The sequence below is a fragment of the Rhinolophus sinicus genome, chromosome 17 (assembly GCF_057876585.1).
Source record: "Rhinolophus sinicus isolate RSI-liver-muscle chromosome 17, RSI-T2T, whole genome shotgun sequence".
Lineage (NCBI taxonomy): Eukaryota > Metazoa > Chordata > Mammalia > Chiroptera > Rhinolophidae > Rhinolophus > Rhinolophus sinicus.
Window position 1 is genome coordinate 68,829,704 of NC_142517.1, and position 27,686 is coordinate 68,857,389.

The 27,686-nt window shown below is 41.5% G+C and overlaps 2 protein-coding genes across 3 annotated transcripts in view; one reads left to right on the plus strand and one right to left on the minus strand.

Annotated features, from left to right (window-relative positions):
* The window catches only part of TIGIT (T cell immunoreceptor with Ig and ITIM domains), a 103,902-nt gene that overhangs the window by 32,188 nt on the left and 44,028 nt on the right, over positions 1–27,686 (minus strand). The window lies entirely within an intron of this gene.
* On the plus strand, positions 7,722–8,687 carry ZNF80 (zinc finger protein 80). Its single transcript, XM_019734819.3, is given in 4 exon segments — positions 7,722–7,896; positions 7,899–8,263; positions 8,265–8,392; positions 8,394–8,687. Coding segments are annotated over 4 exon segments (870 nt in total). The 3' UTR covers positions 8,596–8,687.

Genomic DNA, 27,686 nt, shown 5'->3' on the forward strand with positions numbered 1-27,686 from the left:
ATTTTTGTTTTTAGGCTCTTTCAATGGGTTGAGCTAGACAATATGTATATTCTATTAAATCATGACTTTGTATTGATAGTTCAAATTCAAATTTAACATTGCAGGGTTTCTTTTCTTTTTTTTAATTTTCAGGTGTACAAAACAATGTAATAATTAGATATTTACACCCCTCACAAAGTGATAAACCCCCTTCCCCAATCTACTACCTGTCTGATATTGTATACAGCTGTTACAAGTCCATTGACTCTATTCCCTATGCTGTACTCCACATCCTGTGACTATATATATATATAGTGATTCCCTGAAAATAAGACCTAGCTGGACAATCAGCTCTAATGTGTCTTTTGGAGCAAAAATTAATATAAGACCTGGTATTATATTATATTATATTATTATTATATTATATAAGACCTGGTTTTATAGTAAAATAAGACCGGGTCTTATATTAATTTTTGCTCCAAAAGATGCATTAGAGCTGATTATCAGACTAGGTCTTATTTTCGGGGATACACGGTGTATATATATACATATATATGTATATATATATATATATATATATATATATATATATATATATATAAAAATTAGTTTTAAAAAGTTACAGTTGACATAACATTACAGGGTTTCACTTAATTGTTTGAATTTACATGGTTCTCTGTTTTTTCTTAGGCTGAAAATCTTGGTTTTTAACAACTTCAATGTAATTACTTGTTTGTTGTACTTGTGTTTAAAAATAATAATATTGCTATTTCAAAATAACAATACAATTGAATGAATAGAATATTTTTTTTTTTTACTTTTTGCCATTTCCCTTTTATTTTATCCAAATCATTTTTATAGAAGTTAATGCTTCTGCATGTGAATTTTTTTTTAATTTGTTTTTTAATTAGTTTCAGGTGCACAAGACAAAGCAAAACTTAGACGTTTATCATTTATATCCCTCACACTGTGTGAACCCCCCTAGAATATATTTTTTATCCTAAAATATATCCCATCAAGGAACTAAAAGGGCTAAGTTTTAAACTCAGTTAAAATTATTATTTTCTCTGTGTCTTTATGAGATCTGCCAATTAAGTTCGCCAACTCATCCTAGAAAAGGTGCTACATACCTCATTGCTGAATATCACTATGGTTACCTTCAAAGTACTCCCCTTGGAAAGCTATGTACCTATGCCAGCACCTAGTCCACCCTTCAAAGCAATTTTGGAACTCTTTTTCTGGAATGGCCCTCAGAGCTGTCATCCTATTACCCTTGATGTCCTGAATGTCATCAAAATCTCTTCCTTTCAATATTTCCTTTATCTTTGGGTAAAGAAAGAAGTCACTGGGGGCCAGATCAGTTGAGTAGGGAGGGTGTTCCAATACAGTTATTTGTTTACTGGCTAAAAACTCCCTCACAGACAGTGCCGTGTGAGCTGGTGCAGTGTCGTGATGCAAGAGCCGTGAATTGTTGGTGAAAAGTTCAGGTCGTCTAACTTTTTCCCACAGCCTTTTCAGCACTTCCAAATAGTAAACTTGGTTAATTGTTTGTCCAGCTCATACAAATTCATAATGAATAATCCCTCTGATATCAAAAAAGGTTAGTAACATCGTTGCAACAAGTTTGCGAACTTAATTGTCAGATCTCGTAGATCTGGATAATTTGATCTAATCCCTCATTTTCCAGGTGAAGAAACTGAAGGGTGAAATGAATTTCCCAAGGCTATTCAACAAGTCAGTCCTATCTCAAACCTAAGCCTCCCCCACTTTGATTTACCAAATACTCCTAGACCAAGAAACAATGAAGCTTTCTGTTTCCTATTTGTGAATATTTTTAGTGGGTTGTCACAGAGCGAGACTTTGACATCTCCTAACAACTTCTGAAGGATTTGCTGTTGACCTGGCAATGGGAAACATGCCAAGAAATAAACATTTATTTATCTATGAATAATTTAGGAGTCAGGCGTTCTGTCAGCAAATGGTAGACAAGTAGAACAGACAAAAAGCACATGGGAAACCTCCAGTCAGAAAGAATATTTTCTGAGAATCACAGAAACTCATCCTCCTCAAAGCAATCTCCATGGGGAGGGACTTCAGAGTCCACTGGGCATCTGAAAGACAGGTGTTGAGCTCATCACAGCAGGTCTGGGCCCAAAGGCAACTCCCACAAGCAGAAAAGGAGGAGGACCCGGTCCTATATCTATCACTGTGGCAGAAATAACAATTTGCTTTTGTGTTGGAAGTGAGCGGCTCCCTTGAGAGGCTGAAACAGAACCGTGCCACACAAAGGGAAGTTAGCTCCCATAACAGATAACCAGTGGGTCCGTTGTACTGGGTTTGCTGTTTTGGGTTTTTTTATTTGTTGTTTGGTAGGCTTTATAATTGTTTGAAGCAGTCGGCGGTGGTGAAAGACTTCTCCATGGGCAGGTCATTCTCATCCTTGGGGCATGCCTCTCTTAGTAGGTCAAAAGGGTATATAACTTTTTCTGAGTTATAAGAGAAATCAGATTAGAAAAGACATGTATTCATTCATCAACCACATGGAAGGCACAGTGTTCCTCACTCTGGGAGATAGAAAGATGAATTCAACAGGAACTCTCATGGTCTCAGGAGAGAGTCAGGCTGCACACACCATTAGCCTTATCACCAGGCAGTAGGTAAAAGGTGATGGTATGAGATAAGGATGAAAGACAAAGGAGAGTTTATTCCTAACATGGACAACCAAGGAGAATCCACATTTTTAGAGGAAATGACATTTTAGTTGGGCTTTGAACATTTAGAAAATCAATAGAACATTCAGGCAGAGACAAGGCCCAGGCAAAGAGGTGAAAGCAGCCATGTACTCGTGTGTCTGGAAAGGTGAGTACTTCAAGAGGCTAGTTCCACAGGAAAAAGAAGGAAACTGAATTAATAAATTTCTAGAATCTGGCTGATGACCAGAGAACTTGGGGCGATTTAGTCGTTTTTTGCTTCCTTTTGCTTTAAATACACGCTTAAGTTCCTATTGGGCTGTTCTCCCCTAGGAGCCTGGGATAGGAGTGGGGATTGGGGATTAGGGGGAATCAAAGGACCACAACCACTTAAAACTATTTGAATTCACCTCTAAAAATATTTCAAGACCTTTATGTTCTATTGGGCTTGCTTTTTTTTTTTTTCCTTCTGAAGGCAGAAACTGTGTCAGCATTGAAATATTATCACCCATGTCTGTCTCTTTAAAAGTCACTATTTTGATTTTCATTTTCTGCCTGCCTGTCATGGGACCCTGTTGCTAAGAGCCCAGGGCCCATCAGCTTTTTTCCGGATTCTCTTCCTGTAGCTCCTCACAGAAGCATTTAAAGGGCCAGCTTCACAGGCTTGCTGAGGTAAGAGGAGTGAGACTACATCCAAAATATCCATGAGATATGACTGAGGGCAGACGTGGCGGCCCCACCTGGCATTTGAGTGTGGGGGTTGGTGGCAGCAGGAGAGGAGTATCTGAGCAGAGCTCGGTGCCACCTGCTTCTCCATTTCTCAGACCAGTTCCTGACTCCTCTACTCCCCGCTCCTCAATCAGCACCAGTGAAAAGGGAAGAGGGTGCAGCTCCATAACAGAGCCTTAGATATGTCCACACTGTAAGTTCCTCTTCTTCCTCCTCCTCTGTGCTTTACACAGATTCATGGTACAGTTCCCACGCTGTGAGGGGGGATCTCTCTGACTTGAGCGTTTCCATTGGGTAAATTTGGAGACCAGACTCTAAGCCTATCTGCACAGAGGAACCCATGGAGGACCGAGCAGTGAGTGGGAAAGAAGTCCAAAGGCACTCTGCATATTCAGGGACCTCCTGGGTGGAAATGCCAGGTCTTCTCAGTAACAGAACGGGGATCCTCTACTGCAATAGCTGGACTCAGGGACCACATACTAAGACACAGTGATGGAAATATTCTGTTTCTGCTAACTGGCAAAAGAACAGATCTGGAAAATGACATGCACAATTTTCTAGAATAGGTCACCAGTGGAAAGTTAACCATATTAAAACACCTCCTAAAAGATGTGAAGGCCACAGAGAAGTAGAGGTGATAGAGTTGCTGTGGTTCCAAGAAGTTAAATTTCCTGTGTGATCCTGTTAGTTGTAGGCAGAATCATCTTCAGGGTTTCTAGAAGTTGATCCCCCAGGACTTGTGGAAACACAGCCTGGATTACAGTGTGGATATCTCACAAGAGGTGTTATTTAAAACTGAACAAACTAGCCTTTGGAAAAGTTAAAAATAAAAGGCGTAATATATAAATATCAATGTTATATGTTTATGAATAAATATATGTTTTCTTATGTATGTGTATATAAATACAAATGTAGCAAGTGTATAAAACATTCAAGAAATTATAAATATCAAGCTCACCTCTAGCAAACAACCTAGCTACTTCCAGAAGTGGTGTAAGCTTAATTGAATCAAGAAGGAATACACAAGGGGCCGGCCCGGTGGCTCAGGGGTTAGAGCTCCATGCTCCTAACTCCGAAGGCTGCCGTTCGATTTCCACATGGGCCAGTGGGCTCTCAACCACAAGGTTGCCAGTTCAATTCCTGGAGTCCCGCAAGGGATGGTGGGCTCTGCCCCCTGCAACTAAGATTGAACACGGCACCTTGAGCTGAGCTTCCTCCCGGATGGCTCAGTTGTTGGTTGGAGCACGGGCTCTCAACCACAAGGTTGCCGGTTCGACTCCCGCAAGGGATGGTGGGCTGTGCCCCCTGCAACTAGCAACGGCAACGGCAACTGGACCTGGAGCTGAGCTGCGCCCTCCACAACTAAGACTGAAAGAACAACAACTTGAAGCTGAACAGAACCCTCCACAACTAAGATTGAAAGGACAACAACTTGACTTGGAGAAAAGTCCTGGAAGTGCACACTGTTTCCCAATAAAGTCCTGTTCCCCTTCCCCAATAAAAGCTCTAAAAAAAAAAAGAAGGAATACACAAGAGATTTCCATTACGTCAGTGGGATTTTCTTTATTAAGCTGCATGGTGAGCATATGCGTGGTCATTACAGTATTGTATATATGCCTGAAATGAAACATTTTTAGAACATTTTAATATGGTTCTTTAAAAATAATTTCTGAAATATAGTTCCCATACATGAAATTCACCCATATAAAGTGTACAAGTCAAGGGTTTTTAATATATTCACAGAGTTGTCCAACCATTACTACAATCTAATTTTAAAACCTATTCCTCACCCCAAAAGAAACTCCATACCCACTAGCAGTCAATCACCATCCCTTCCTCCCACTCCCTACCCTACTTTCTGTTTCTATAGATTTACCTATTCTGGACAATTCATACAGAAGGAGTCATACAATATATGTTCTTTTATGTCTGGCTTCTTTCACATAGCATGCTTTTAAGGTTCATCCATGTCGTAGCATGTATCAGTACGTCCCTCCTTGTGGCTGAATAATATTCCACTTTATGGATAGACCATATTTTGCTTATTCATTTATCAGTTGATAGACATTTGGGTTGTTTTCACTTTTCTGCTATTACGAATCATGATATTATAAACACTCATACAGGTTTTTGTGTGGACATAATTTTAAATTTCTTTTGGCTATCTACCTAGGAGTAAAATTTCTGGGCCCAATGGTAATTCCACATTTAAATTTTTGAGGAACCACCAGATTGCTTTCCAAAATGTCTACACTATGTTATATTCTCACCAGCGATATATGAGTTTTTCAATTTCTCTACATCCTCACCAATACTTGTTATTGTCTTTTCAATTTTAGTCATCCCAGTAAGTGTGAGGTGATATCTCTTTGTGGTTTTGATTTTCATTTCCTTAACAGCTAATGCCATTGAGCACCTTTTCATGTGACATTGGCCATTTGTATATCCTTTATGGAGAAATAGCTATTCAAATCCTTTGCTCATCTTAATTGGGCTTTTTATCTTTCGTTTATTGAGTTGTAAGATATTTTTTTTATATTCAGGATACAAATCCCTTTTCAAATGTATTATATAATTTGCACATTTTTCCCTGTTCTGTGAGTTGTCTTTTCATTTTATCAGTGATGTCCTTTGAAGCACAAAAGGTTTTAATTTTAATGAAGCCAAATTCATCCATTTTTCTCTCATAGCTCATGCTTTTAGTGCCATGTCTAAGAAACCATTACCTAACCCAAGATCACAGGAATTTACACCTGTTTCCTTCTAAGAGTTTTGTAGGTTTAGCTCTTATATTTGGGTCTATGATCTGTTTTGAGTTCACTTTTGTGTCTAGTGTGAGGTAAGACTCCAAGTTCTTTCTTTTGCATGTGGACTCAGTTGTCTCAGCACCACTTGTTGAAAATATTATTCTTTCTCAGCATAATCATTCCTTTTAATGAAAGAAGCTTTCTCTTTTTTTCTGAAATTTTTTATAAGGACATATTCTTACTAGACTACAGCCCACCTTACTGACCCCATTTTAACTTGATCATCTGCAAAAACAATATTTTCAAATACAGTCATATCCACAGGTACTAGAGGTTAGGACTTCCACATCTTTTATGGGGGGATGTAATTGAAGCCATAAGAGTAAGTATGTGTGTCTTATAGAAATGATGCTCTATTGTATCCTAAAGGGATGTGCTATTGGAGACATAAGCTAAGACCAATACTGTGTGAATGGGGGTGGAGTCTCCACTACAGGATGTAGATACTACACCAATCAGTCATCCTTAAAGGTAACAGATGGGAACAGAAAATGGGGAAGACAGGCCTGAGATGGGGTTCAGAAGTAAACTTCTTCCTCCCTCTGAACCTTAACTGGGCCTAATCTCTGGAGAATTAAGGCATGTTTGAGGTACTTCTGGGTGGTAGAGGAAACCTGGCCTCTTCCTGAAGAGGGAATAATGGGCTCTGAACAGAAAGTCAGTCCTATGGAGGCTCCAGGAGGACAGCCTTGGAACTGAGAGCTCTAAGAACAGCCATAGCTCATACGCAGTTGTAAGTTATTCTCTGTGTGGCAGTCCCTCTGCAATCCCCAGCCATCAACAAGGTCTTGTTAAGCTCAAAGCCTGGTCTTATATTAGAGAAAAAGTCAGTGTTCATGCTTGGACAACAGTGCTGAAGAGAGGCAGACAAACAGGGGTGGATACTCTGCTCGTGAATGTGTCAAAGGACCAAAGATTTCAGGTGACAGTATACACTCACAATGGTTACGTCACCTGCAGTAGCCCAGGCTGACACAGGACCCCTTGTGAGAAGCCCCCCATATAGAATACTCTGAGTATAGAAGAGCTATGGATGTGACCTCATTTGTACCAACCTCCTGCTGAGCTATTCAGGTTACTTAAAAGCATTGCTACCGATAGTTCAAATGACTGAAAGTGTTAATCATTTTGGAAACTGCTGATATATATATATATATATATATATATATATATATATATATATATATATTTAAAATCATATACTGAAAGACAAATTCATTAAAGATGGGGCAGCTGGACCAGGCCTACAGGACCCTGTTCTGGGAAGTGATGCTGGATACCTGCAGCCTGATCTCACTGGGGCTTGCAGGTCCCAAACCAGAGTTTATCTAACAGCCAAAGCACAGGTAAGAGATAAAAAAGAGAGGCCTTTGCTGAAGCACCTGTCCAGGTGACAAGTAAAACCTAAGACCAGTCAGCTTTTTCATAGGGCGCCTTGCTCCAGGGAAGACTGACTCAGAGAGCCAGAAGGTCCTCCCCATTGGGGCAAGTCAGGGATCAGGAAGTGCTGTTGGAAATGCAGGAAGGGCACTTGAGGCCAGTTACAGTCTCCCACAAGGAAACCTTCCTTAGAAAGATGAGCGTTGAACACAATGAGGGAGGGACATATGGCAGTCTTTGCTCAAGGGTTTTACAGAAGCAAGACTCTGCGGGAGATGAATGTGATACACTGGGATCAAGTAGAGACACCTTGCACGAACTCCACGAACCAAGACGACCCTCTGCAAATGCAAAGAATGCAGGAAAGTGTTTAACAAGAATTGCCTCCTTGTTCGATATCAGCGGATTCACACTGGAGTGAAGTCTTACGAATGCCAGGAGTGTGGGAAAGCCTTCATTGAAAAGACAGACTTTGTTTGGCACATGAGGATTCACACTGGGGAGAAGCCCAGTAAGTGTGTGGAGTGTGGGAAGGTCTTCAATCATAGGTCACACCTCATGTGCCACCAGTGGATTCACACTGGTAAGAAGCCCTATGAGTGTAGTGAATGTGGAAAGACCTTCAACTACCAGTCTGTTTTTGTCCAGCGTCATATGACCCATACTGGAGAAAAACTCCGTTGGGTGTGAAGAATGTGGGAAAACCTTTCACTACAACTCTTCCTTAACTCAATACATGAAGGTTCACACTGGAAAGAAGCCCAGTGAATGTGGAAAGACCTTCATCTAATGCTCTGTGTTTTTCCGACAGTATGACCCACACTGCATGAAAGCCCTATGAGTGTAAAGAATGTGGGAAAGGTTTTTACTACAGCTATTCCCTCTCTAGACACACAAGAAGTCACACTAGAGAGAAGCCCCATGAGTGCAGTGAATGTGGAAAGACCTTTGCCTATCACTCTGCTTTTCTCCAGTGTAATAAGATACACACTAGAGAAGAAAACCTTTGAGAGCAAATAATGTGGGAAAGCCATCTGTGATAGCTTTTTTATTCCCTTGACACTTGAAGAGTCGTGCTGGAGAGAAGCATTCTGAATGCTGTGAAGGTAGGAAGGCCTTCAGCAGCTGCTCACCCCCCACCAGCATCGTCAATGCTAGAGAGAAGCTCTATGAATGTCAGATAAATGGGAAGGCCTTTTGCATGTGAACCTACCTCAGTCAACATCAGAGCACTTATACTGGGAAAAGACATTTTGAGTATAACTACTAGGAAAAATCATTTGGCCACGAGAAATATCTTGTTTGGTATCTGAGAAATCATCCAGGAGAGAGACCTCTTGGCTATTATCACTTAGAAGAAACTTCAGCCACAGCTCTTTCCATAGGTTATATCACTGAGCCATATCAGGAATGTTGTTAAAAGAACAAGGAGGAGGGTGCTAGAGAAGAGAAAAGAAAAAGCAATGCATCCACAGCTTCTTTCACACTTCTCTGAAAGCCAAGACTATGAAACTTTGAATATGTTTCTCTATTTGGGGTCATTTAAAAGGTAAAAGGGATTTTTCTGTTTTTGTCATACACACATGTGTATATATTTACTTCTGTACAATGACAGGAGAGTTGGACAGTTGAGGGCAGCTCTATAAAGATTTGTTGAAAGCACTCTTTGTTTCAAAACATATCTGTAATCTTGAGGAGCATAAATCTTTGTGAGAAATATACAGGCTTACATCATGAAGTACTGAAACTTGTAAAAAATTAGATTATTAACAATACTGCCACATAAAATTCTTCTAGATTTAAGGAGATAAGGACCCACATATGGATGGGTACATTTGACTGCATCATTTAAGACTACTCAAGGCTTTAATTTTTAAAAATCTCTTCATGAGGTTTTGAACACCCAGCACTCATTTTTTTCTTGACTTTGATATAATTGTTTGGTTTCTTTCATTTTCTCAGAGACATGGGAATGATTGTGTAGCTGTGTGGCTTTCCCAGGTGATCCCTAATTCTTTTCTCCATGGTTTCTCTGCTTCTTTAGTCCTCTGTAAAGGGGCTTCTCCAAAATATGTCAGCAGTCATCTAGAGCAGGGGTGTCCAAACTTTCTTCAACGTTTTTTACCAAGGGCCATATGCAGTAAAATACACAAACAGCCGGGCCACTCACTCGAGGTGAAGTACATATTGCCTCACCTGGTTTATTTAAGTAAACTAAATATATTTTTGGAATTTGCTGCGGGCCAATTAAAAATGGATTGCGGGCCACAGTTGGCCCGCGGGCCGCAGTTTGGACACCCCTGGTCTAGAGGATAAATACAGCTAACTTAAATGAGTGAAAAACTCAGAGAAAAATTAAAAATTTTAATGAACACAATATATTAAAAAGCAAAACATGTTTTACATTTGACATGTTAATTCAGTTTCTAGAAATCTATCTTAGAAAAATATTCTCACAGATGTGCAGAGATATGTGTATAAAAATTAGTCAATCTGCTTTTATATATGAAACACTGAAAACAAACTAAATGTCCAATAAGGAAATAAATTATGGTACATTTCTTCTGTGAAATACTATGAAACAATAAGTTTTCTCTGTATGTACTGATGTTAAAACATCTCCAAGATACAATGTAGGGAGAAGAGCAAGTTGCAGGAAATAAATCTAGGTCTGGAAGGATGAACAGAAAACACTGTTAACAGTGGCTCTCTATGGGGAATGGGATGAACCCAGGTTGTAGGGACTTTCAGTTTTTACTTTATATACTTCAGTATTGTTTGCACTTTTTAAAATAAAGAGCATGTATTATTTTTGCAATGAATGTTTCAAGCATTTTAATTTAAAAAATGACACCTTGGAATAAAAGTGACTCCTATTATTTCCTTTAAAGCGTGAATTTTACAGGATTTTTAAAGTGCTGGCATCATTATGCCTTTAAAAAAAAAAAAATCTGAGATCAAGAGTTCAGAGCTATTTGGCCAAACTTAATACATAGTAAGTTTAAAAATGAGTCAACATGTATGTAGAATAATACGTGTGAAAATAAGAGATCAGCATAGGCACTCTTCAGGGAACGTTTGTTTACTTTAAAATCTTTGTAATTTATAAATGCCTTTTTGCAAGTGGTTAGGTTTTAGGTATCAGGTTTTTATCTCCTTGAAGTTGATCACAGGACAGTGCTTTGATTTCTGTTAATGTCAATGTATTGTGTGTACACACATTTGCTGGGCACAGCTGATTTCTAAAGTTTGCTGCTGAATGAACGTGGTTTGGTTATACTGGATTACTTTCAGACTTCATAATTTATGTTAGTGTCCTGAATGAAGAGAATCGTAGCTGCTTTTCTTCGACATAATATTCATGCCAAGCAATCAGACCTATTTTCCAGTAAGGAAAACAAGGTGGCTATCCACTGATTACACCTTAGGATTTGCCCCTGTTCTCCCTCACAATACATGTGAATATTTGTTAACATCATTTCATTGGGAATCAGATACCATTAGAAATATTTTTCCTATTTAGAAATAAACATGGAGTAGGATTTTCACACAAGCAAACCTGTAGTTTGTGCAATAGAGTTGCCCCACAAGAGATTGACTTTATGAGTTTTGTTCTCCTTTAGCAAGAGAAGTTGACAGCTGTGTTGTGATATAAGTTATTCTGCCCATTTGGGGTCAGTTCCTGAAAGTGGACTGTGAAAGAGAAGTAAGAAGACCTTACTAGCTTAGGAGAATGCCTTCGTTCGGGATGCTATAACAAAATACTATAAACTAGATGGTTTATAAATAATAGAAATTTACTTCTCACAGTTCTGGAGGCTAGGAAGTTCAAGATCAAGGCACTGGCAGATTCAGTATCTGGTGAGAGCCCACTTCCTAGTTCATAGAAGACCATCTTCTCACTGTGGTGGAAGGGACAAGGGAACCCTCTGGGGTCTCTTCTATAAGGGTATTAATCCCATTCATTAGGGATCCATCCTATGACCTAATCACCTCCCAAAGACCTCACCTCCAAATACCATCACACTGGGGATAAGGGTTCAACATATGAATTTTGGAGAGACACAAACAGTCTGTAGCAGGGGAGAAAAATATCTACTTGACGTCTCTTTTCTGTGAATCATTGAGTAGTTTCCCTGGTCATATAAGCATAGGCTAAGCAGGCTTTGAGTAAGTGCCAGTGTTCTTAGATGATTCAATTCCAGGGGTGTGAAAACACTCAGAAGAAGATGCTGAGCTTCATGATCGTGAGGCACGTAGGACGAGTAAGCAGTCAAGTGGCCAATTCGAAAAAATAGGGGGAAATATCCATATTAAAATTCCAAGTTGTGGAACAATTCATTCAGACTACATATATGACTCAATGTAAATTAAGCATTACCCTGTGAGAGATGAATAGAAGACTACAGGTATTTCCTATGGTTTTAAAACTCTGTCTCCAATCTGAGATGGAAGGTGGACAGTAATAGGCACAGTGCTTTTGCATCTGGGGGTGGTAGTGGCAGTGATGGGGTGGTTAATGTGACCAACTGCTCCCTGGGAGGTTACGATTGTCACTCAAGGAAGTCGTAATTTAAGACACCTCAGGTGGGGACTCACTGTGATTATGAAATGATCTGAACTCATTGAAGTGTCCTTGGAATGGACAAATGGTCATGGAATTTTTCAAGACAAAATTCAACTGTAGTACATATAGCAGTGAAAAAGTAACTGCACTGGGTGGTATAACCAGACTAAGTTTCATTTCCCTCCATATTTGGCATTAGAAGAGGACTAAGCCACTTTAAAGTAAGTGCCCAATGTTCTTAAACAATTCAATTTAAGGGTCATGGGAACTCCCAGAAGATGCTGAGCTTCATGATAATGAGGCATGTAGGACAGGTGAACCATCAAATGGCTAATTGGAAAATGTCCACATTTAAATTCCAAGTGTATGGTACAGTTCATTCCAGTTCCAGCTGAAAAGGTGTTTTCTTAAGGGTAATCAAATCTAGGCCTTTTGGAGATGTAATTCTTTATTTATTACATTTGGCTTATTAAACTGTTTTCAGTGAAAGACTTTGAATGTATCGCTCTCCTTTAATTTCCATTGATGCAATTAAGACAGCTGTCAGCTTATTATCATTCCTTTATAGGTCATTTTTCTCTGTAGTTTTTTTAAGACCTCTTTATCTTTGATATTCTATAATTTTAATATGGTGTGTCTAGGTGTGGCTTGCTAATTTATCAGGATTTCTGAATCTAAGGATTGCTATATTTCATCAATTCTGGGAATTTTTCATTCATTGTAACTTTGGATATGCATCTCCCCCATTTTCTATCTCTATTATTACTTTCTGTAATTCCAATTAGATGTATATTGTACCTTGTAACTTTATCGTCCCTTTCTTTTAACTTACCTCCCATATTTTCATTCTCTGTTTCTCCCTGCTTTCAGAGTAGTTATTTCATATCTATCTTCGGGTTTATTAATTCTCTTTTCATCTGTGTCACTGAAATTTTTAAATGTCAGTGATTATAGTTTTAATTTATACAAGTTCTAATTGGTTCTTTTTTAAATATTCTTGGTAATTTCTTATACCTTCAATGCTTCTTTTATTTTGTTTTCGATGCCATATTTCTATAGTATCTGAAGTTTTTAAAGTTCTGATTCTGCTTCTTGATGTTCCCTTTGATTTCTTCCCATGACATCTTATTTCCTCATTTATTTTGTGATTTTTTAATTATGAGCTAATGTTAATTGAAATTACATCTGTAGGAACTCTTTGAGGCCTGAAATCAAAGTGCATGCCTTAAGAGAAATTTTATGTGCGCTCCTATCAAGCACCTGGAGGCACTACCCAACTCAGACTATTTTGAATTCTCAACTTGGGATTTTTTAGCTCATATTAATAATGGGAATTCTAGCCTTCAATCCAATGGGAGTGACTCATGGTTATGAATTTCTTAAGAGAACTTTATCCTTCCTAGCATCCCAAGGCTAAGACAGGCAGTTTTATTTACTGGGCTTCCTTGAGGAGCACTTTTTTTCTTTTCCTAGTTTCTCTTTTCACCAAGGATGTCTCCTTTTGGGAGCACTAGCTTTAAGCAAGAGTCTTTGATACTATTTCCCACCTTGTTCACACCTTGAGATTTGTCTCCTTTCTCCCAAATGTAGTGTTCTCTGATTTGTGCTTTCCTGTCATTTTTAGCTTCTAGGGATTTTCCTTTCTTGCCAATACAACTATGCATTCTTTTAAATATATAACTTTTCCAATTTTACATTCTTTTAGGTGCATTGTACCAGAAGGATATTTTTTTAATATCCAGTATTCCATATTGCCAGAAATAGAACTTCTATTTTTCATTTAGTTAGCTATATCATGTTTCCCCAGCTTTTTGAATTTACCAAACAGTAAAAATGTTAACAATAAAATTTTAACAATAAAGAATTGACAGACGTAGGCTTGCCAACTTCTTATTGTGTAAAACAACATTTAAAAACAAGCCAACAAACAAAAACCTTACTACCTCCTATTAACACCATCGTTCCATAGTAGAAAGTTGGAAAGATAGATTATGACAGAAGCAGCCTTTAACTTAAATTTATTTTGCATTTTTCTGAGATCGGTGACAACTTTGTCATACACCATGATTGGTCCATGGACTAGCACTTGGGAACCACTAAGTTATGTCACATGCCATGAAGACTAGTCTATCTGAAAGTGTACTCACTGTAAAATCTACTAACCAGAAATCCCAACCACCAACATCAAGTCAACTGACAACTGGGCTAATGCCATTGAATTATTTGCTTGCAATTGAGCAAATAACTCCCAATTTATAAAAGAAAGAAAGCATGGATGTCAAGTTGAAATCTTGAGTCCCACCTCCATTTGGGAAGATCACTCAGCCTCAGTTTCTTCATCTATAACAACAAGATATTACTCATATGGATATTTAGAGGACTTATTATTAACTTCTCTATTATTCTCCTCAAAGGAATTCTCCCCAAAGGAGTAAGCCTCAAACTCCAAACAATAGGACTTTCTTTTTAATATGGATCTAGAACAGGCAATATGTTCCATTGGTTCCTTTTATTCCTATCATGAAGGAAGAAGTTAGGGCCAACTAAGGCTTCCAGGAGAATAACATTTGCTGACAAGAGAGAGAACCCTGCCAAAATTTAAGCTCCACAGAAGCTGGGACTTTGTTCATGGCTGTATCCCCAGTACCTATAACAGTTTTTGGCATGTGGTAAATGTTCAATCAATGAATGAGGAATAGAAAAACAAATCAGAGCTCTACAACAAAATGAGCAACAGTAAAACTACTACCAAAATTACCCAACAGGAGCAGAAATCCTGTGTTCCACTTTATAGTCTTGCTGTCATCAATCCTCTTTCCTCCTGTCACCCCCCTTTCCATCCCCGCCCCCCCACCATCATGCAGTGCTTCTCCAACAAGTTCTGCACAGTCCCAGAGGCAGAACCTGGCTTTGGGAGAAAACAGGCAGAATTAAATTCAATATGTTGAGCCACCTTTTCAAAGTCCTTGCAATCTGTGCGCAAGTCTGTCATGCAATAGCTGCTCTGAAGGCCTGCACGAGTATCTATCAACTCTGTAGAGGATGGTCAGCTAAAAGCTATGAATAGCAATACGAGTTAATATTCACTGAGCATTTTTGTTATGTCTGGCTCTATGCTAATGGCCTTTTTTGGATTATCTCATTTAATTCTCAGAACAACCCACCCAGTTAAGACTCCATTTTATAGATGCTTAGAAAGGTGAAATAGCTTGTTTGGGGCCACGTAGTTAATATTCTGTCTGCAAAATCCATGCTCTTATAGCACTGTGTGATACAGATTTTACACCACTTCAAAGTCTTTGGCATGGATATTATATGTAAGCATATCCACATTGTGATACGACTTTTCTTAAGTATATCTATTACCTTTGATTTTCTTATACTTGGATATAAGTTGAAAAGATAAATACAGAAAAAGAAAGCCGAGTCTAAAAGTGAAAATAGAGTTTGAAGTGACAAGAGTGGAGGGAAAAAATACAAATGCACTTCTTACTCACATTGTCTTTTTCCTCCTTAAAAAAATAGCTCTGTCCTGGCCCTTTCTTTTCTTTTCCACAACACCCGCCCTCTGACTTATTTTCATTTCTTACCTCCACTATTACTGCAAAGGCTTCCTCTATGACCTCCCCATCTCTGCTTTTGCCCCTTCCTAGCCCGTCATCCTTCAAGAAAGAAAGAAAGCGTGGGATATGTTTTGAATGGGAGAGAAACTTAAATACTGATCTGATCATGTTCACCCTCCCACCTAAAACCCTTTTCAATGGCTTCCCTTTTCCCTTAGAAGAAGGCGAAGGTCCCTAATGGGGCCACCCCGGGCCTGTTCTCCAGCCCCTCCCCAGCCCTCCGGCCACACTGCGTGCGTCTCCTTACTTCCACTTAGCCTCTGGACTCCTACACATCCGGTCCTCTCACCGGTCGGCGCTTCCCTCACTTCTCCATCTAAGGGAGTCTGACTCATCTTTCAGACTGCTTGCCATTCTGTCACTCTGCAGGGCACACACCTGCCTATTGCTCGTCAAGAGATGTGGTTAAGTGCATGAGTAAAGGAATGGATCCGTGGTGGCCCACGTACCAGATCTGTTGGCATCTAGTTTTCACTTTGAATCCCCCTGAATGATGAGGCTGGACTTATTTCACCTCTTGCTTCTGCCACAATTGGCTCAGGATCCAGATCACACTGGGCCTGCAGGTGGGTCTCCTGGCTAGGTTTGTACGCCGTCAGGGGCTGGGAGTGTTCTCGGAAACTCATCTTAGAGCCAGCTTTTCCAGCCCTCAGATACTTTTGTAGCCACTTAATATCTGGTAATGCTAGATCTGGTAACATTTCGGTTTCAATTCATTAGAGTGGTTTCTATTGTATGAGGCTGAATTCACCAGTATGAGGCTCAAAGTGTGAATTGTAAGCCTCTGGGGCACTAGGCATAGACGTGTTCAGTCTACCGGGAGGTCTTGTTCCAGGTTCAGGCTGTTTCTCACCTGTGAGAATTAGTGCCCAGGCAGCACGCTTACGACTCCGTACCACACAGCAAACTCATATCCAGCCTGCAGGGACACCAGACCAAAGGATCATTCCCAGGAATGTGCACCCAGAGCCCAGTCCTTAAATTGCGGCCTCTCAGTGCCTTTCTGGCCATCCCTCCCTGTTGACTGACTTTGTGCTTCCTCTTGTCTGTCCCTTGAGTCAGTTTATGGACTCCTTATTGCCCTACTTCTTAGGTCATGAAACAAAGGTTTGAGTTACTTCCATCAATCACTTCAAAGGTAAATACATACCCCTCTTACATGCCACATAGCACTCTATATACTATACTTCAAGGCAGAGTTTGTCACATTGTACTATACTTACCCGTTTTCTTTTCCATAACTCCCATTAGACTATATCTGCATAGAAGTGAGGTCAGAGTGAGCCTGTTTTGTGGAATATTGAGTCCTAGAGCTTAACCCTATGCTTGGCCTATAGTAAGTACTCAACAAATAGTTCTCAAACTTGTTAATAAATCCATAAACATCTGATATAAATGTGGTGTTTCTTGCCAAATCCCAGGGTCTCTCCCCAGTTCCTCTGACTAAATCCTCAGCCAATCAGCAAAACTGCTACAGGCAGAGAATTGCCAAAAGTCCATTGTTTGGATAGGTAGACTATTCTGGAATTGATCAGTCATATAAAAATTGCATAATTTCACACTTCCTCTGGGGTATGTCAAAATTCTACAAAGGTAAGTTATTGTGTAACCTCCGCAATGCCCTTTCTTTCCCCACGTTATGATTTTCTGTGGTTTGCAATTGAATATATCTCAATATTGTCTATTCAGGTATAATTGTAATGAGATTTCTGAAATGTAAAATAAAATTCTTTGACCATACCACCGTACTCCTTGGCAGCTCCTTGTCTTAAAGATTGGCATTTACAGATCTTCCGATACACCCATGATCTTGCTCATAGCAAGCAACACACAAACGAATATAGCAAATGGTGTCAGAAAAACAATCTTGAACACCTGTGTGTGTTTGTTTGCTTTTGGCATTTCGTTCAACTGCTAGCTATAAATTAATTATCCCAGTCAAAATTAATTTCTCCCTCTTCTGTTGCCCAATAGTACTTTCTTTATTCTGCAATCATAACACCTAGCCCTTTTCCCCATAGTATTATAAAATCAGGTTCTCCAATATATTTGTTTAGGAACTGCTACACACCATTTATTCAAAGACTGGAAGAGAACCACAAACTATCATTAAGGTGAGTGTCCTAGATGGTTAATTAGCTTCACTCACTAATTAAATGACTGCTTCTCACACATCAGGCTCAAAGCACTTGGATGCAAATTTATACTACAGCACTATTATAAATGATATTCCTTACATTCATATAAGCTATACGTCTCCTACGCCATTACTCAAAGGGTGTATCTCTGGCCACTTGAATCAGAATCACCCAGGGTTGTAGTTAATTAATGCATGCAGATTCCCAGGCTCCACGGTACAGCTACTGAATCAAACATCCCACCTGGAAGAGAGGACTCAATGAGGTAAATACATGCTGGAACCTGTCCATGTGGTAGTCCAGTATTTTCCCACTCCGAGGTCTGCACATCATAGGTATTCAATAGCATATTGTTGCTGTGGCTGCTTTTAAATTCTTTTGCCCACTGACGTTTAAGGACTACTGATTATAAAACACACCACAAGAGGAGAAAATAAGTATAGATAATAAAATCAAGTAATAATTAATTAAATATTAGTAAAAGAAAAAAGTATATAAGAGCGTCTGAACAAAATAAGTGTGAACAAAATGTTAGGAAGGACCAAGGTAGAAACAATCAATTCTGCATAGGAGGCTCCAGAAAGACATTCTAGAGCAGGTTATCATTGAACTGGGTCATTCAGAATGCATTGGAAATAGCCAATCAGAGAAGCAACACAGAAACACTGTGGATGGGAGGGCATGAGCTGGTTTGGAGAGGCAAACATGTCTTGGGTGTCAGAGACGAGCAAGTCTGTTACGGTAGCTTAGGGGGCAGAGGACAGAGATGAGGGGAAGGGAAACTGGTAGGCAGGAAGGCTGGTGTAGTGACTGGGGCCAGACTGTGAGGCCTCTTGGCCGCAGGTGCTTTCCTCTGTTTTCTCAGAGCTGTAAGAGATGTCAAGAGGCCGACTTGCCTGGCTGTGATCTAGCAAGACAATGAGTTGCTCTCAGACATGGAGCTTCGTCACACGCTTGGTTGTTTTGCAGGGTGTAGTTGTTCTTATATGGCCTCCAGGTGACCACTTTCAGTTAATTGGCAGCCCGTTACATTAACCAGTCAAGTCAAAGAGCCAAACACACTGGACTTGTCTGGTTTATGATTTATCTGAAAAAGAGTCAGAAATGGGGCCATGAATTCTTTTCAATGACCACAGATTTAGAGCCCAACGGTAAATTTTGAGGAACTAAAATTGTGGGCAGAACTCAGGTCCTGGTGTCTGATCAGCTATTCAAGCTTCATAGTGAAGAAAGTTGAGGGGAGACGGGGTGACAGATCCAGCCTGACCAGATTTGCTCAGGGGATTGCAGACCTTGGGGCCAAGTGTGGGCTCTGTTTGTCCCTGCCTCTCAGTGGAGCAGGGTGAGGGCAAGCTCTCTACCGAAATATTTAGACTTCATTCCCAGAAAATCAGGCAGGAGTGAGGCCTGCAGAAGGGAGGAAGGACTTTGCTGGACCAAAGAAGGGGAGGCAGGAACCCAGACCAAAAGCTTATTCTGGGCCTTTTCCTTGTGGTTCTACTGAGAGGAAAATCACCCTGAGTGAGGTCCCGCCACTACTCTCATCCCAGCAGCATATTTCTGCCCCCAGTTAGGTGCTGTCCCTCCCGTATTAGATGAAGACAGCAAAGCATAGCCCTTTGTTCAACATCAGCCTGTCTACCTGTGCCCCTGAGCTTGATCTTTGCTGTAAGGAGATCCACACTCAACAGTAACGGCCAATGCTTCCTAAATCCCGACCACCCCCTTTACACAAAGGGTCTCACTTATCCTCCCAGCAGCTCATGGAGCACATGCTGCTATTATCTGTGTTACAAATGAGGGAACTGTGGCCCGGAGATGTGAAGTCATTCACCCATGGTCCACATCCACTGCAGAGCAGTAGGGCTGGGATGTGAACCCAGGAGTCCCAACTCCAGATCCACATGCTCAGCCACTACACTGCACGGCTTCTCAGGCAGAAATGAGGCTTGATCACAAAAGCAACACAGGTTCATGATGAGAAATTTGGAAAAATATAGAAAAGGCACAAAAAGGAAAATAAAAATCACTCACAATCCCACCACTGCTACCTATTGGGGCAGGGTATAAAGGGAAAACTGAAATTCCCTTCTTATTCCCAACTTTAGCTCTAAAAAGGTATCCAGTGTCTTTCCAAACATTTTTCCTTTAACATTTATACAAATATGGCATTTAAAAAATATGTATACACATATATATATACACACACACACATTTTTTAAATAATAATGACAGTTTGCACATTGCACAATAAGATTATTTTTGTACGTTGCTTTTTCACTTAACATCGATTCAAACCTTTTTGAATGATTGCATAGTTATCCGCTGTCTGCCAAACCATAATTTATACAAAAGTGCTATACTAAATATTTGTCCATATATCTTTATGTACCCTAGCTAGTAGTTCTGTAAGATACATTCCAGCAACTCACAGAGCATATTCATTTTTCATTTTGCCAATTATCAAATTACCCAGTGGATTTTTAACTCTTCATGATGACAAAAAGGAGGTTGTTGATAATAAATCTACATTATGTAATGAAAATCACACATAGCTTATTTAAGCATAATTGTATACAACACTGAATAAGTGATATAAAAGGGGTTTCTCGTGTACATTTCAAACTCTTCCTCCCTAAGAAACTGGAGAAATACCTTCACTTGTTGTGGGTAAGAAAATGTGTCTCTTTCTGGCCCCTCTGGAATCTTCCTCTCTGCTGGCACTGCTCGTGACCCATGTGAGTCTATGCTGGGGTGTATCTTTCTTGTATATGTGACTTTATTTACTATTTCCTGAAAATGTACATTCTCTACACCTTTGCTAGTTCAACATGTACTTCAAATACCAAATCTTTACTAATAACTCTCCTCAAATGCCTGCTCCCTCCAATACCTCAGCAAAATGCTTTCTGCTCATTTCTCTTTGCCAGGCTTGCCCCTCTTGCTCCAGAGCTGGTGAATCTGAGGGCTGGCTCTGTGTACACTGGTCAGCGAGAGGAGGGCAACGTCGCTGGGTTTTTTTGTTTTGTTCTTTTTTTTTCCCAAAAGAGTAACTTGCAGACTGAGCTGGGCCTGGTCAAACTCTTCAGCTTCCCTCCCGACTGACCCCACCCCACCATCGTTCCTCTTAGCCAGCTCCCACTCGCTGCCTTGCCGGCCAAGTGGCCATCTTTTCAGGGACCCTCTGTTGTGAGCCAAGCCCAGGACGCGATCTCTTGAGATCGACACAAACCCCTTTTCTTGACCTGAGTTTCCTTGGATTACTTATCCTCCCTGTCTGCGAGGCAGTGCAGCCAAATGCAGAGCATGAGGGCTGTGGAATCACACTTGGGGGTTTGAATCCTGACTCTTAACCCTGCTGGCTGTGTGATTTTAGGCAAACCTCTCTGCACCTCAATTTCCTCAATTATAAAACGGGGTTAATGAAAAAAATTAACTCACAGGACTGTTGAAAGCACCTGGTATGAAGTGTCTGGCACACACAGACATAATAATGTGTAGCTATTCTCGATATCATTCCACAGCCAAATTTCTCACATGAGGTGTTACTGGTAATGTCATGTAAAATTGTAGGATTGTTTCAAATTCGAGAGTTGTATCAAGTTTCTTTCCTATCTGAGTCCTGGAAGAGGCTCCGAATCTTCATTAGCCTTGGAGCAGCCCCCCTCTGCGGGTGGCATGTGATGCAGTGGGACATGGGCACACAGGTAGTGTGACTCATACAGCCCTTTCAGAGAAGGTCACATCCCCAAGGAGGAGACAGTCAGGAGCCGCAATCTGTAAATACTTACTCAAGTATGAGAGCTTGCTGTGCCAGCCTCCTCCATTGAGAACTGGCATCGGGAAGTGGCCCCGCGGAGGCCAGGCAGCTGGCCAGTTGGCGGGCAGGCATATCTGCAGGGAGGACGTTCCAGGCACATTGTTCCTCTCACTACGGTCCCCACATGAGGAGGTCAAAAAATGTGTGGGATCTTTTTGGTTATCGCAGTGTTTGTGAGGTGAGGGGCTCTACTAACATTGAGTGGGAGGGGCCACAGGTACCACATACGCTGCATCGCTCAGGACAACCCCACCCAGTGAGGAATCGTCCTTCCAAGAATGCCAATAACTCTCCTTGTGAGAATCATCGGTAGGGCTCAGACCACCACAAGTCGTTGATATTTGTTATTTGTTTCCCATGCTGGTGAACGGGGCTGGAGCACGGGGTGAGCTGTCAAGACTCCCTTTGCCCCTTTAGCTTGGAGTCTGGGTTATAATTACAGATACCCCACTCCAGGCCTCCTTCCATGGCACCACAGCAGTGTACACTCGGCTGCCAGTACAGAGGGGGCAGAATGCAAATGCATATTGTCTGATCTATAAAGATTTGACTTCAAACCCCTACGTAGTACCCTTGCTGGTGATCTGCCATTTGGCTTCTTGCCTACAGGCTTATGGCCAAAGAAAAGTTAACTCAAGGACAAACTCACTCCACTGAACCTTGGGCCTCGCAAGGGCAATATAACCCACTAGCTCCATGGCACAACAATGACACCAATTGCCCCCAAGTCTACTGCCATCCCCAGGGCTTGGGGTGTGCCAGATATGGACAGCCCCTAAGTCTTATCAGAAGAACAAGAAGATAATACTTAATGTCAGTACTTCCTGAGTGCCAGGCTCTGTGCTAAGCACTTTATATACATTATCTCACTTAATCTCAAGTGACATAAAATAAAGCTCACATTAGAAGAAGGCCGTGACATTCATGCTAATCCAGTCCCTCAGCCTTTATGGGTGAGTCACTCTTGTACTGAAGCTGCCCTCTGGGTGTATGGCACTCCCAGAATCCCTCAGGTGTCTCAGCCGCTCAGGGAGGCAGAGTGACTAAATGCCTGAGTTGGGAGCCCACCCTGGGAGGATTTATCTCTCACATGGCTTCTGCTATTAACAGAGATAAATCCAGGTACTGTCATTACAGTAATGGCCTCAGTGACTAAGAGGAGTTAAAAAGAAAGTCAGCAAATGTCAAATATCTTGAAAAATCTATTCACCATGAAGTCACCTTGTCATGTGTTCTAAGAAAACAATAGCATTCATTTCCACTCCAGACACCATTCTCTGTGGTAAATAATATCATGAGGTGACTCCATCCTGTAAGTCCCCAGAAAATGCTTCTAATTATTGTCAGAGGCACATCAATTACCAGTAGAGCCTCCAGGCATCCCTCAACGGAGCTCTGATTAGAAACATGTTTTACTTCCATTTCTCCTGTCAAACCCCTCAGCCCTCTACATATTTAATTGCTCTGTCTTGGCCGTGGGCCTGCTTTGCTCACCCTCCTCTCTGAACTGCACCTCTCACGGCTAAGTCCGCATCTTTATCTGGTGTCAGCCTTCCACCTCACTCTCTTTGAGAAGCAACTCAGCACCTGCCAAGGGCTCATTCTGTCCCTTCAAAAAATACTGGGGCTCTGGTAACCAGATAGCTCATAAAACTGCTTCAATTAAAAACAGACAACAAAAACAACAACAACAAATAAACTATGCTGGGCTGGGGACTGTGACAAGCTCACGGTGTACATCTCATTGAACCCTCTAGAGAGACCCCTGTGAGGGAGATACAATTATTATCAACATTTTGCATTTAGGAAAACTCAGGCACAGGCAGGTTACATAATTCTCCCAGAGTCACATAACTAACAAGAGAGAACTCACAGTCACCCAAACGGAGTCTGTATTTGCTTCCAATTCCTCTCAAGCCCCTGGCCTAGGGCTCTGTCGAGCTTCCTTGTCACTCACTGTCCCTCCTCACTTCTTGTTACTGATCTCTGCGTCCCTCTCACTCATTCGCGAAGATTTTAGTCTAGTTTAACTCTTTTTAGCTACTTCTATCACAATTCTTGGTTCTCTCAACATCCAACTAGACTTCACGGAGCTGGGCTCCAGGGGGCACCACCCATGTCAAATACAACAGGAAGGATGGCCCCAAAGGTATAGCTGCAGGGCAGAAAGCTGCTCCCCGCAAAGAGCTGCCCCCCCAGTTATTTCACCTCCTCTCCTCCAATGGTTTTGTTCTGCCCTCCCTCAGCCACCTATGTGTGTGCCCCCGCCTGGATGAACCAACAACTACAACTGCAGCTGCTCTGTTTCAATGTCTCCCTCTCTGACCACCACCTCCTCTCTCTCCAGCTCATCTTTTCTAGTCTTCCAGCTCCAACGATTCTTGAGCTACACCAAGACCTACAAACCATTGTTCTTGGCACTTTTTAATTGTCCCTCACCCCTTCATTGCCTCCTGCCCTCCTTACCCAACTTAGATTCCATGGGCCATCTTTGGGTTACTCCCTGTGTATACCTTCAAGTGTCTCAACCCACTCACCCTTCTTCATACTTAGTCCTAGTCCATGCAATTTCCCAGGACTATGTCACCTGTTCCTCTCTCTCTTCAAACCTCCAACACCTTCTCTTTGCCCTCTGGAATTCTCAGCTGATAATTTTGCTTCCCACTTGACTGAGAAAATTAAAGCAATCACAAAAAGAATTTGAGCAAGTTTCTACCATCAAATATACCCATCTTTCTACATTTATGTCCATGTACTTCACCTTCCCTCTCATTGCTGTGGATGAACTGTCCATCTTCTACCTAAAGCCAAACCCTCTACTTTGCACCAGATCCCATCCCCTCATGCCTATTCAAGCATATTGATTTAGTATCAATTTTCCTTCTCTATTGAATCAGTACAAATACAATGTTATTTTTCCAGTCAAGAACACAAATAACTTCCTCTGACTTCACATCTAAATCAAACTCCACTTGATTTCTGTTGCCCTTATGACAAAACTCCTTAAAATGGTTGTCTTTATTTACTCGCCAATTTTTCTTCTATGTCTTTTTTTTTTTAACACATCGCAAGAAGACTTTTATTCCCTCCATTCTACTGAAACAGCTCTTGTCAAAGTTACCAATGACCACCCATTGCTAAATGCAGTGGTAAATTCTCACTCTAACTTAAACTACCAGTAGTATTTGACTTGGGTACTCACACCTTCCTTCTTAAAATGCTTTCTTCCCTTCCCTCCAAGGACACCACTCTCTCACCAGTTGATTATCTCAGTCTCTTTGCTTGTTTCTCCTCATCTCCCTCAACATTTAGATGTTGGGTTCCCTAGGGTTTCAGTCTCCAGATCTTTTCTCTTCTCTAGCTACAACCATTCCTTGGGTGACAGCTCCAGCCGAGACCTCTCCTTTGACATCCAGACACGATTGGTCAATGGGCCTCCTCGCTGTTTCTGGGAAACGCTCCTGCCCCTGTGGCTTTGCTCCTGCTGTTCGCTCTTCTTTGATGCTTCCTCCCAGGTGGTTTGTGCCTTTCAGCCTCCACTAAACTATCACCTCAGAAGTGAGCCCTTCACTACCTGGTTAACATTGAGGCACCATCATCTCCACCACCCCTTCTCCCTCGACCCCAATTTTTCTCCATAGCATTTATCTCTAAATGTAGTTGTTGTTTTTTATTTATATTTGTCTCCCTTCAGTGGAACCTGAATCACATGAGAGCTTGGACTGCTCTTTCCTCAGCACCTAGAATAGTGCTGGGTTCATCGTGGGCCTTCCTTTTAAATGTCCTATGAAGGAATAAATTGAGGAGTTGAACCCTGCAGTCTGACTCCAGTGGCCTTGGGTCAGAACCATACCAGAGGGACATCCTTGTCCCTGGGGACTTCAAAAATTACTTGAGAATTTGGAGGATTGCAAGTCCCACTTAGTAAGGGCAGAGTCAGAAAAACAAAAGTTGTTTGTCATTGTGGGGACAGAGCCAGGAGTTCAGTGTCCAGGCTCTCGGCCTCACGTGGAAAGGTGCTGGCTCAGGTAGTAAATGGCCATCAGCTGTGATTGGATGGCCATCAGCTGTAGCTAGTTGGCCGTCAGCTGTAACCAGTGAGCCATTGGCCACTAATATAACTGCCGTGGCTACGCTAGCAGCAAATGGAGGCTAGCAAGAAGATGGTGGCTGAGCTAGCAAGCGCAGATTGCAGTTGGCAGGGCGGATTGCAACTAGCAAGTGGGTTTAGTTGGTTGCGGATTGCAGAGAAGTGGACAGCAGATTGCAGATAATGTGGCTCCTGCTTCCTGTGTCTCCAACCCAGCTGCCAGCGAGAATATAGTGGTATGACTCCCCCATCTATGGCTCCGTGGGTGTTCCTTTTTGGCCTCACCATATCCTGCGTTCTTATGTGGGGAGCGGGAGCTGAGAGCCTGCATACCACCCTGCGTGACAGTCATAAACTTATTTATGCCCCCTCACTAGCGAGCTGAGAAACCCAAGTTACACGTCTGTGTTACTTATGAAAGATGGAAAACACCCATGTCTCCTGAGAATATGTGGTTTGACATGTAACTGCATCCACAGACCACTAGGGGTTTCGTATGTTTTTTGTAATTTTTTTTGTAACTCACCAATTTTTATTCCAACTGCCATGTGCTCACCCCGCCTCCTTCACCTACCTTGTGGTATTTTCCCCATCTGAGCACACCTGTGCCAGGTTTTGGATAAATCTGTGCCCATGCAGACAGTGTCATCTTGCCCTGCTTAGTTGGGAAACATGTCTGTAACACTATAATCACAACTGCCATCTGAGCACAGCTGGATGGAAGCAGAGCCCTCATTGGTCTATTGAAGTAAGGATGGGCTTTCAACCCTGCTCTATTTAAAAAAAAAAAAAAAAAAAGCGAACTTTTTTTTTTTTTTCACCTATTCATGCCATGACTTGCATGAGAACAACACTTCTTTCTGACCCCTGTAGTGATCAAGTGATGTCTTGAAGCAGGAAATGTGATTGCCCTCATCTCAGGCTGAGTCTCTATTTTACCAGTCACAGAATGACTCAACCCCTTTTTAAAAGCTAGCTGTGACCATTGACTCTGTCACTTCCTGTGGTGGTGAATTCAGCTTAAAAAATAATGATAAAACAACAAAGGTTATTGAAGCTATTATGCTTCGATTATCAACCCTTTGGGAGCTGGAGAAAATAAAGCAAGTTAGCCAGACCTGAGGAGTCGGCGACACACATTTCCCTCCTCCAGAAGCATCTTGTCACATGGCCCACGCCAGCAGTGACTTCCCCGTGCTGCTTGCCTCCCTGCTGTTCCCCATCAGCAAGAACTGGCTGACACACAGGCTGATGTGATGAGTGGCACGGAAACTTATCGAGTGTGTCCTTTCTGCCTTGAACCTCACAGCCTGTCATCCCCCGTTGTCACACAGCTCTTGCTCATTCACTCACGGCTCACACTAATCTAGAAGATGATCAAAGAACAACTCCACTGACTTACCCCTGCCTAGGCCAGCGTGGGGATTGGTCAAGCGTGCGCTTTAAATATCACTAGATTCTAATCTATTCTTTTCACCCAGCTCGCTGACTCACTCACTCACTCTCTCTTCCTCACTCTCATTTTTCAAAAAAATAAATAAGTGAATTCTAGGTTGGCTGAAGACGTCAGCGATGTGACTGCTGGGCAGATGGATCCTGCTGAAGCTGGGGCTGGCTCTCTAGGGAGTAGCATGAAATGCTGGTTTTCAAAACCTGAGCAGCGTGTAAATGGCAGCTCCAAAGGAAATGCAGATTGGTGCTGAGTGTTAATTGTCTCTTCCTCTCTTCACACACTTCAGAGGCAGTGTGGTGGCAGAAGACAGGAAGGCAGGCCTGCCCCCTCGTGGGGTGGGCTTGCTTTCTTTCAAGCTGGACTGAGAGAATAACACCTAGAGTCCAAGTCAAAACATGGCACGGGATTTT